The 12,099-nt window shown below is 40.3% G+C and overlaps 1 protein-coding gene across 1 annotated transcript; it reads right to left on the bottom strand.

The window, feature by feature from the left end:
• Window positions 1–2,082: 2,082 nt before the first annotated feature.
• On the bottom strand, window positions 2,083–11,353 carry LOC109462273 (probable U3 small nucleolar RNA-associated protein 11). Its single transcript, XM_019758805.1, has 8 exons — window positions 11,172–11,353; window positions 10,563–10,624; window positions 9,077–9,179; window positions 8,512–8,625; window positions 7,978–8,065; window positions 7,041–7,162; window positions 5,409–5,519; window positions 2,083–3,227 (listed from the first exon to the last, which is right to left on the bottom strand). The coding sequence occupies exons 1-8, from the start codon at window positions 11,229–11,231 to the stop codon at window positions 3,138–3,140; spliced, it is 750 nt and encodes a 249-aa protein (XP_019614364.1). The 5' UTR covers window positions 11,232–11,353; the 3' UTR covers window positions 2,083–3,137.
• Between the last annotated feature and the right edge of the window lie 746 nt (window positions 11,354–12,099).

The following is a 12,099-nucleotide window of genomic DNA, read 5'->3' as shown; positions in this document are numbered from 1 at the left end:
ACGTTACGCAAGTGGTAAGTGAGTTGTACGTGCTTACAACGTACGATCTCTGTGCGATTGCCACGTTGCCGCGTACAGGCCGTACCTACACGTGCGGCGTGCGCACGATTTCCTTACTCACTCGCACGTTGTAAGTGCGTGCACCTCCTGTTAACTTCATCATCACTAGCCGCCCTGGTGTCTTCCGCGGCCCGTTTCTTTGGATCTTGTCTGGTAGACTTCTTTTGAGCCTTCCTGGGCATCTTGGAGACGAGTTGGCAGTCGCCCGTCAAGTCGTCTTTATATACTGTAGAAATAAGGTGCGTTGCACGTGCGTTGCACGTGCGGAGCACCTAGTATGGTGCACGTGTGTTCTGCGTGGTCATTGAGCAGGTCAACTGGGAAGTGAGGAGTAAGCACGGATGACGCAAGCACCGTGCGTGGCACTCACGTGCTTCGTGCGCTGTCCGTACAGCAATTGCACGTGAGAATAGTGAAGTTAGACTCACGGAGTCCGTACGTTGCACGCTCATAGGCTGTACGGGGCACGCGCGTCGCACGTACTCGCACGCACGGGTGGTAAATCCGCAGACCGCACGTAGAAAAAGTATTACATGCACTTAAGGTTCTACGGCGTGTCTGCGTGCTCCCAAATCCGTAGGATTCCGTACGGAGGCGGTACTCACCACGCACGGATGCCGTACGTTTGCCCACGTTTTTGCACGTAGACAGCACGCAGAAGCACGTACGGCGAGTTGTGACCGAGGCTTAATATATATGTCAACGGAAGGTTACTAGAGAAAATGACACATTCTACAAATCGAATGTTCCTTTTCTTCTATATTGATTTCTATTGGCAAGGCACCTACAGAACAGAGAAGTAAAGTATTACGCAAGAGGCTCACAGGCCAGAATAACCTCGTCATCTCGGCTCTTAAAGCAGAGTACACTGACGATTGCAGACATAAAGACAACACAACAATCCTAGTGTCTACCAGACTAACTACGCTGGCCATAACATTAAGGAGAATTCTTGCCAGGGGAGATTGGCCGCCTTGGGGTTTGACTGGCCGCGCAGTTAGGAAAGAAAGTCCACCTTCCGCGGACTGACTCGCCTGGCCAATTTTACTCTCCTTTCGCCAAATGCTGTATACGATCCGTATCCGGAAAAGCTGGTGGAGGCTACAACAAACGCACGCACGATGTGGCGAACTTACCTTAGTTAGCGAACGTCCTCACCCGTACACGTACGTCCTGGGGCTAAAAGTCACAGTAACTCCTACAACGTCTCTTAACTGTTATATAGCGACCGTGACTTTGACAAAGACGACTGTCCGTCCCTTTTTAGAAACCCACTAACCTTGATAACCACCTTTTGTGGACGAACGCACCACGTATATATATGGTTGTTATGTAGGAAATGGTCGCCCAGCCAGTGGTTTTCGCCTGATATGTTTACATGTCTGGGGAGTAGAGGTTTAAAAACATGGTAGTCACGTGGTTTGTGTCAGCGACCTGACAGTACTACACTATACAGTTCGCCCTTGTTGTCTAACTTGAAGGTCGGCCGAACGATTGTAGTTCGGGGTTTGCCGGTCAAAATTTTGTTATTTCAGCGAAGGGAATTGAAGATGGAATGAAGAGACTACTCTTCCTTTACACAACCAAGAGGTTTTTCAGCCGACGTTACGTCGACCGTCTGTCACCTTCCTCGGGACAATTCTGTCTGGTTCACATTGCACAGCACAGGTGATGTTGCCAGAAATGATTAAAAAAAGTCAACTTTTCTGGTCACTTCTTTACAAAGTATATTGAAAGAACCCTACTCCATTCCATAGTGCCATTCGGGGAGTAGGGGTTCCACAGTACTTTGCCGTAATGTGTTTAAAATCAGGAAACACAGCTGTCAGCCATGTTTGTTTACATTCTGGTATTTTGTGGTGGTACCACAAACTAAGTGCACCTTGCGTTTTCTGTTTTAGCGCCAACCATAAATGTCAGAAACGTGAGATAATTGCACAAATATGTGGACTAAGAAATTGAAGTTTTTTTTAAAATCAAAGTATTTCAATTTTTGGATAAAAAATGTTACATAGTGCCCCTTTAATAATTTTCAGGTACAGGTACAGACACGGGTATTAGGTACACAGCCCTAAGTTGTTTTGGTCGTCGCCCTGACCTATATCTGTGACTGGGCGTTGTTTGGCATAGATCCAAGTCTGGAGAGTTCCACAAGTACAATGTACATAATAGTAGAAGGCAAGGACATGTAGAGGGACTGTCCAGTAATGTTGGGGACCGTTCAGATTTTGAAATCCTTTATTATGTACAAGGTTCTTCAACCCTTCTATTTCTAAACTTACAAACTATCCGTTCTATTAAATTGTCTACATGTAGTTAGGATACAGGGAAGCACAATATGTTTTTACATAACATAATCATACAAAATAAACTGAATGTTACCATAACAATGTTACATGGAACAGATGTTGTCCTTGAATGGATATAGAGACAGATCTAAGAGGTAAAATATGTTGGCTATTTTTCATAAAAGGATAAAGGTCAACTGCAACTTTTGTTGGTCAAAACGTAAAAGGTACCCAGACAAAAGTGGATGTCGCATGTGCTAATACAAAAACTGACAACAGAAATCTGACACTATACGTACAATAATAACAGCTCTTGCAGGGTGTCCCAATGTGAGTTGACTTTGACATAAGCCATTACATACGACATATAATGTTACATTGAACAAGAAAGGCCGGCATTTGCATGGGAGCAAATACAGCATATTTCACTCCATCTCCCGACCAATTTGAACATGGACTATAATATTATAAATATGATTCCATAATATTCTACATGAGGAAATCTGTCTGCTATTGACCTTTACTGCTAATTCTGAGGACATTTTTATCATTGTTTATCTAGCAAAAAAACACAACCTTTATTTTGGGGTACCACCAATAAATAGCTAGAACCAGCCAATGATACAAAACAAGCAGCGTAACTGTCAATAACATGACATTTTTGCCTCACAGATATCAGTACATGCCATGGGATAGGAATGATTCAACCAACATCAAAAGAATGACAGTCACTGGAAAATTGACTTCGAAAATTGACTTCCAGTTTTGCTGCCATTTAAAGGACTCCCCTCATCTTTTCCTCCTCTGTCTCCACTTGTAGACAGCTGGTGCTTCGGGCGTCTCCTTGGTAACCATTTTCCTGGCTGACTTCCCCTTGTTCTGTAAAACACAAAAGTTACCCAGCTGTGTCAGCTACTGGGTTTGTTCTGCTTTTTATAAAGCCTTGGATACACAGGTGCATGCACACATACACATCACACAGACACACACACACACAGGTCAGGGCTCGAAATTCATTTTCGGGAATAGGTGCACTGGTGCACCCAACCCAAAAAAAGTAGGTGCACAAAATTTTCTTCAGGTGCACCATATAAAATAGAATAAATGGAATGAATGAATGAATGACTTTATTTCAGGAAAAAAAAACCCATAGTACAGACAGGACCACATAGACACTAAACACACAACAATCTATATACATTTTTAAAATACGTGTTCCTGAATTGGCAGTCTGATCTCAAAAGACAGCATATAATGCTATTATTGGTGGCGTATATTCTATTAATGAAAGCATAACACAATTTCCTGCGTCTAGCATCGAATGTATCGGTCGAGAGGTGTACAAACATTGAACTGGCACTACAACCTCTTGGCAACTTAAGGAGAATACGAAAACAATTATTGTATGCAACACGACACTTAGCTAGTACACTTGCATGAACAGAGTTCCATAACTGGACTCCAAACAACTGAGAACAGTAGGACATAAACAAAGTCTTTTTCACAACGGGCGAACAATGATAGAATTTACGATTTATACAATTGGTATGGCGATATAGGCGTCTAATTTCAGCTCGAACACAGTCATTGTCACTTAACTTCACATTTAAATGAATCCCAAGATATACAAAAGAATCCACATATTTCAACTCAACATTATAAATTTTCACGGCGGGTAGAGGCTGCTGGAGTGGAAGGCCAGCGCTCGGAAAGTACATACAACAAGTTTTATTTGTATTAAACAAAATATCATTTACCTTACCAAAATGTTCACATATCCCAACCAGTTTCTGAAGGGATTTAACACTGGGGCATATCAAGCACAGATCATCGGCGTACAGCAGATGGTTTACAATAAAACCGCCGACACGACAGCCAACTCTGGCATTTTTCAGTTTTAGACTAAGATCATCAATATAGATGTTAAATAGATGAGGCGACAAAAGGCTGCCTTGTCGTACCCCATTGGAGACAGTGAACCGGGTTGACAAAGTAGAACCCCATCTAACACACATGGTCTGGTTCTCGTACCAATAGACCAGAAATCTCACAAGGTATAACGGTACATTCCTTTCAAGAAGCTTTTTAAACAAGAGCCAGTGGTTCACACGATCAAAGGCCTTGGAGGCGTCCATAAAACAAACGAATACGGGAGATCCCAGTCCCTTGTAATATTCAATAATTTCCTTCAGAGTAAAAACACACATATCAATACCATGCTTGGGTTTAAATCCAAACTGGTAGTCAGATGTCTGAAGGAAGGGTTTAAGGCGACTAAGTAACAGCGACTCCAAGACCTTGGAAAGTGCAGAGGTGATGGCAATCGGTCTATAGTTATCACTACTGGAAATATTACCTGATTTGTTCTTAATGACAGGCACAATGATGGTATCCAACAAAATATCAGGAATAAAAGTGTGCACAATAACAGATGTCAATAACAATGAAAGATAAATACAAATTCTTGGGCCCGCATACTTCAAATGTTCATTACAAATACCATCAGAGCCAACAGCCTTCCCATTGGGCAATTCCTTAATGATGTTAACAAGTTCCAACACAGTAATTTGCATATCATAATCAAATTCACATGTACGTGACATAGCAGACATCACAGGTGGCTTGTGAGCCCGGTTATCAACTGAATTTAAAAGACACTCAAAATGCTTTCTCCAGTGATCAGCAATATTCACAGAACCTGAGCATCCATCGAATGTCATCAAAAACTTATATCATGTTTTATTTCTAAACAAAAATACTACAACAAATGTTTTCTTGTTTCTCTGACACAAGAATATGCTGTATACATTGTAGTAGTTTACATTTGGGTGTACTGGTGTACCTACAGAAAAAAATGGGTGCACAGCTTCAATTTTGGGTGCACTAAGGTGCACATGCATCCTGTATTTCGAGTCCTGCAGGTGCATGCACACACGCACACGTGCATGCACACACATCACACAGACACACACATCACACACACACACACGTGCATGCACACACATCACACACACACACACATCACACACACACACACGTGCATGCACACACACCACTGACCATCAAGTTTTTCTTGATGTCCATTTTCTGTCGGATGATGTGTAGTTGTTTTTCCCTTGCCATCCTCTGCTGTAGCTCACTGTAGTTCTGTTCTCTGTCTTTGGCCACCTCCTGTTGGGACACAAGTCAGATACACACAGATGTGAGTGAGAGAGTGAAGAAAGGAATGGACAATTGATACCTAAAGACGACATGAAACCAATGAATATGAAATACAGTACGACTGTTCCTGAAAATTTTTTTTAATATATATAATGTGCTATAGTGAGCAATACCCACTGATTGTACATACACATGGTAAGAATACAGTTTAGTGGGCAATCAATGGCTCACAGCTGCCAAGTGTTCTCAAAGTGTTTGGACATTTGGACAAAAAAATACAGGTACTACTCTTCTGACGTTAGGCCACACCAACTTAATTTTATAGATGACATCTGCACACGCATTGATTTTCACCTGTTATTAAAAAAAAAAAAATTTTATTTTTGGCCCGACTATTTTTATTTTTGGCCGGACAAGGTGTACTAGTTTTGGAGTCTTTAGAGGATGTCATCCATAAAATTACGTCGGCGTGGCCTTAGGGAAGATCAAATCTTGCAAAGTATCCTTCCAGTTCTTGATTAATCTGCAGCCATTTTTATTTCGGCTTGAAACGTTCCTTTGAGAAGCACACAATACGTAATTATCATATCTACATATTATCATTGCAAGAATGAATGAAAGACCTTTATTGTACGTTTGTGCTCTAACAAGCTAAGTACAGGTCATGGGTAAACAGGGAAAAGAATACAGTAATGACACTTACATACTATATAAACTAATGCGATCTACTATTTACAGGTTCAGCTTCTTCTCGCTTCTTGATGCAGTTAAAGATGTACGAACATATTGAGCTAATGATACATGGTTTGTCAAGTTTCATGAGGAATTCGAATTTTTCTATTCTATCTAAATGTCTAAAGCTTGGGAACTTATCTATTACATAAGTATAGAGAGAATCCCTCTCATTTCTATATAATGTGCAGTCAACTACAAAATGGCATTCATCTTCAATATTATCTAGATTATAAAATTGGCAGATCCTTTGCTGTAGAGGATTGTGGTTGTGTCTTCCCTTTTCTATGCGGATGTTTGCTTTTGTTTGCTTCTCAGAAGAACAAGCTGTGGTGCCAGGTTCTGAACTGGCTGCCATACTTACCTTGAGGTCTTTGTTCATTGAATAAATTAAATACCTATCACTTTTGACTACTACATGTAGTATTTTCAGGAACTGTAACAGTTGTAGTCCATTGTCATTGGTTTCATGTTGTCTTAACTCTAAGTGTTGTCTTGAAAGCATTACTTTATCATTATTGAGAAAAATATCCACACTGCTACTAGTATACATTTGTACCACATAACATAATAAACATGTACATGTACAAACAGCTACCTTATCAAATTGAATGTACAAGTTGATACATGCTTGTATATATTGTGTCTTTTGTAAAATGGCTTCATTTGAAAGCTGCATAGCAATGACAGCCACATAAAAGAAGTACTGTACTGGACTCTTTCATGATCAGGAAATTCAATGCCACTAAGTGTTATGAGAGCCCCCTTTCAGTATAGACGTGAACTGCAGTGTCCCACCTGTAAATCCTGTGCTCCAGCCACCCTGTGTGACTGCAGGGTTTCTGTCCTGGGCCTGTTGAAGGTTCGTGAGGCCAGCTCTTTGGTTGTACCCAGGTGTTTGGCAAGATCAAAGTCTTTCACTGCAAAACATCATCATCAGATTTATCAAACAATGATACCTTCTGCTGTAAAACAAGTGATAGTGATAGAATTTTGATGCAAATACAGTGATCCTTAATAGCCTTTTGTAAGATTTTGACTAAATTAGAAATTCTGGAACACACTCACTATCCAAGACTTGATTTTTCTGTTGCATAAATCCCTGACGCAGGAATAGGCAGCAGTCTGGAACTATTTTTGTATGTGAATGTGATAGAATCTACATCAAACCAAACCTGAAAATCGTTGTCCTAATGTGTGTGTGTGTGTGTGTGTATACACATGTGTGTGTGTGTGTCTTTGTGTGTGTGTACACGTGTGTGTGTACACTTGTGTGTGTGTGTGTCTGTGTGTACATGTGTGTGTGTACACTTGTGTGTGTGTGTGTATACGTGTGTACACTTACATTTGTATGTGCTTGTGTGTCTGTGTGTACACGTGTGTATGTACACTTGTGTGTGTGTGTACGTGTACACTTGTGTGTTTGTGTGTCTGTCTGTGTGTACACTCTTGTGTGTGTGTGTGTGTGTACACGTGTGTACACTTGTGTGTGTGTGTGTGTACACGTGTGTGTGTACACTCTTGTGTGTGTGTGTGTGTACATGTGTGTACACTTGTGTGTTTGTATGTCTGTGTCTGTGTGTGTGCTTGTTTCTGTGGGTTGAACTTGAGCCACATATAAGCTACTTGCTTCATGCTTCACCAGCTCAGTTGAGAATGACTGCTTACCTTACGTTTGAAATCTCCTATTTCTTGTTTTGCGTAATACAGTAGAAATAAAAGTAGTCAGTCTTACCTTCTTCCTTGGAGTCTAAGAAGAAGGTGTGTTTGTTCTTGGCTCTGTGTCCGATCATGTGCAGCTCAGACTGCAACTTCTCCACTTTCTGCAACAACATTAACAACTTATACCGGGGCTCAAAATATGTTTACCTAAATACCTGCACTAGTGCAGGCAACATTTGAAATTACCTGCAACAGGCAGGTTTTATCTAGTTTTACCTTTCTTCACCTTTCATTTCATTAAGAAATTGTAATGTTTTGAAAAAGAGTTTCTACTTCTAGTGGCACCATTTTTAATTCTACAATATTTTACTTATAAAGTCAATGACCTGGACCAAACATCTGTCACCATGGTAACTGGTGCTGTGGTGTTGGGTTACATTATGTACATGTAGCAGGCAGAGTTGGAGTGGCAGGTCACCATATATACATGTATATACATAAGTATTTTAGTAAGAATGAACAGAGCAATACTTTGTTAGGCTAGACCATGTGAACATTATGCATTTTGCATTGCAAATGTTACCCTAAGGCTTGTAGTTTTACAAACCTTTGCCTCTGCAGATAACTTGTAGTCCACATATCTAATGTCTTGAGTCTGCATGAGTTTCTTCTGTTCCGGTGTGGCTCGTTCTGTGGTTTGGAGTTCCGCATGTTTTCCTCCCTACACAATGTGAACACACCAAACTTAAATAACATAAAATACATAAAGAATGTTTCAGACTTCTAGTATTTTATTGGGACCAGTGCTTTAGCCAGCCTGGATTTTTTCTGTTCTCTCAATTCTGTTTTCCATACTATCGTCAAGCGCTTATGGCACAAGTCACATAAAAAGGTCAGCATGTGCCAGCTTGTTGTAAAAGTACATGTAGCCATGTACATGTACAACCGAAAATCCACAACACCAGCTTTGTATATTCCTGGTTTAGCAGTATTTTCATTTGCCCACACATACTAGTTTGGGAATCTTCAGATGTAATCTATAAAATTAAATCAATGTGGCCTTATGTATACCATGAGTTTTGTACAAGTATGTAGATAATCTGTGATTAGTATTATTAGGTCTCTTTATGTAGATGATGTATGTCTAATGCTCAGTTGACTGATTTCTTCACCTTGAGTCTAGAGTTGATCATGTGGAAGTAGAACTCATCAGGATTGTGTTCCAGGGCCTTCTGCTTCAGCCGCTTCAAAATACCCTGTTTGTTGTGGTAATCCCTGTAAACAACAACAAGAAATCTGTGATTACAAACCTCTGGGAAGTACATAACACATAATGTTCACAACAACTGCTGAAAACTTCAGATATCACCTAAAGGCCTTGAAAAAAGTGTTTCCTGTTTCTCAAAGACCCTAAAAAAACTGCTGACACTAGCCCTTTTTTGTGAACCCCTGCAAGGGACATACGAAGTTGAAAAAAATTACTGGTTTTCAAAAAATTAATAAACGTACTGTGCAAAATAAGAACATACTGGGTGGATGTTCGGGCCCAAAAAAAATAAACGTACCCGTATGTTTATTCGGCAGATGAGAGTACATATTTCAAGCTGATTAATCTTTTCTAGTTCTATGAATGATCTGACACCTGAGTGATAAAATGGTTTTCCAACATTGACATTGACATTTTAAACATGTCCTCATGCAAGTTTGATGTTACTGTTGGATCGCAAATTGGATCACTAGAAATTGTCAAAGTCTACCGACCCTAACTTTTGTAAGACTGAAAAAGTAAACAACAATTTTTTTCCTACGCCTGCTACTAGTATCAGCAATGTTACCTGTAACCTACATCTTTTGAAAGAGGTGTTTGATATCAGAATACCTGGGTCTGCCTATTTACCAGAAAACACATATAGGAGGCTTAAATCTATTCTGTAATCGCGAACATATTGCGTTATGCTATATGTAAACAAACATGGCGACTGGCCGGGTTGCCTCTGCCGATTCATTTCAGGGCTGTAATCAGTTGCAAAAGGACAGAAAAGCAGGAAAAACCGTGACAATCATCCCTTCCCCCTGGTCGTTATTGGACATTCCCCGGTTTTAAGTGCTATCAGATTAAAAATAACGGTTGTCCTGCGACCCTGAGATGCCTGCTATAATTTTCCCTCCTTTTCTGTCCTTTTGCAACTGATTACAGACCTGAAACTTTGTAGACATATAGAAGAGACCCCAAGCCAGGATCACAATATGTAATTTTAGTTTTACATTCAAGATCTATTGGGTATGAAGAGAGATATCGTGGGCGTTTGTGGGCGTGCCCTTTTTCGACGTTTTCTGGGTGGGTGTGCGCTTTTTCGACGCTGACAATCTTTCAAAATCATTTACCTTAACGACTACTTACAGATCTGAAACTTTGTGGGCATATTGGGATGATCTCCAGGATTACATAACCTGCCTTGGATTTGTTGTTTGTCGAGTCTGGGCTGGGCATTTATGGGCTTTTGTGGGCATGCGCTTTTTCGACGGACCTGTACTTGTACCTGTACTTGTACCAGTACCTGATGTTACGTTTAGGTACACAGCCTTACTAGCACCAGTACAGGTACATGTATGCTGCCTATAGTCCAGAAACATGTGATTGTGAAGATTTTTACTTACTTGGATCTCAATTTGTAATCCTTCTTCTTCTCCAGTAGACCAAGATGACTCCTAGACGAAAGCTGACGTAAAAGAAATTATATGAATAGATATTAATTACTGGTCAGCATGCAAAATATCTGGTTGCCCAGTTGTCCCGGGCAACCAAATTTTACTTGGGGCAACCTATTTTTGCTACCTGAATGCCCCCCCCCCCCCAAATCATGCCTGGCTTGCACCACTGTATCCGGCAGATGCTTTTTAATTTTAAGCTATTACTAGTATAAGGCTGTTAGAAATATTGTCAAAGGCTTATGTATGTACCATTACTTTATTTGAGGAAAGTAGTATTATAGGTGGAGCAACCTACATGTAAAATTCTGATGGGCAGCGCAACCTAATTTTTGCCGTAGGTTGCCCACTGGGCAACCTGGTTCCAAAAAGTATTTTGTACACTGCTGGTACAAATTATAACTGAAGAAATCAACGTCTGTTGGAGACTAACGGTTTGAATAGCACGATAACTTTTGAAAAGCATGATATTCTGCATTCTGTTGAAATTTGCTTGATAGCATAAATATTCCAAACACATGTACATGTACAGAAATTTTCATATATCCATCTAGTTACCTGGCCCCTTTCCTTGTGGTCCTTCTGACGGGCCTTTGCTGCCTTCTTAAAAGACGACATCTTCGTTTTACTCTCGTATTCCCAAGTTACGCAGAAAGGAGATATTAGAGGTATCCCTAAATATTTTTTGCGTGCCGAAAAAAATCACATGGGCGCAGCCATCTTGGTTCTCAAAACGAGGTTAGCTATCGCAAAGCATCATGGTCCTCCTGACAAAAAGGACTATTCCACTAACAAATTGGGGGGGGCATGAATTCAAAACAAGTGTAATTTAAGGGCAGAAGAACAAAAACGTTTGGGAAAGCATTTAAAATGCAGCAACACCTGTACTGTGCAATGTGAACCAGTGAGATTTACCCCGAGAAAAGTGACAGACTTCTTCTAATCTGTCTGATATTCACATTTACTGCTACTTTGGTCGTCAATCACCATTCAGTCATACTTGAAGCATTTGAAATGGCCCCGAAACAAGCTACGTGAGGAGTTCCATTATTTTTGGTACCACAAATAGATAACTATTACCAGCCTATGATTCAAAACAAGCAATTATTTTGTCTTACAGACTCCACTGTGCTATGGAATAGGGTTGATTTCGTTTGCTAGGCCATGTTGATTTGATTATATGGATGACATCCGCGCGCGCATGAATTTTCGGCCGTTTCCAAAAAAAAAAGTTTTCAACCATACTGTAAATCGTGCAAAACAGTTGCTAAATGAGCAAAAATATGCCATAAGTTACAAGGAAAACATTTAGAAACGGTACCAATGTCGTAGAATGCCAAAATCAAAGGAAAAAAGACAAAAATGTAAAAAAATGAATTCGAAGAGTAGATTATTCGCCATAACATATTCTGTGCCATTTGTTCAACCTTCATGACCACGTAGATTTCATAGTGAAAGCACCTTTTTTTTTTTAAACTTTTTTTAT

Source organism: Branchiostoma belcheri, unplaced genomic scaffold (assembly GCF_001625305.1).
Source record: "Branchiostoma belcheri isolate BF01 breed outbred unplaced genomic scaffold, Haploidv18h27 scaffold114, whole genome shotgun sequence".
NCBI lineage: Eukaryota > Metazoa > Chordata > Leptocardii > Amphioxiformes > Branchiostomatidae > Branchiostoma > Branchiostoma belcheri.
This window is presented reverse-complemented; position numbering and strand designations above follow the sequence as displayed.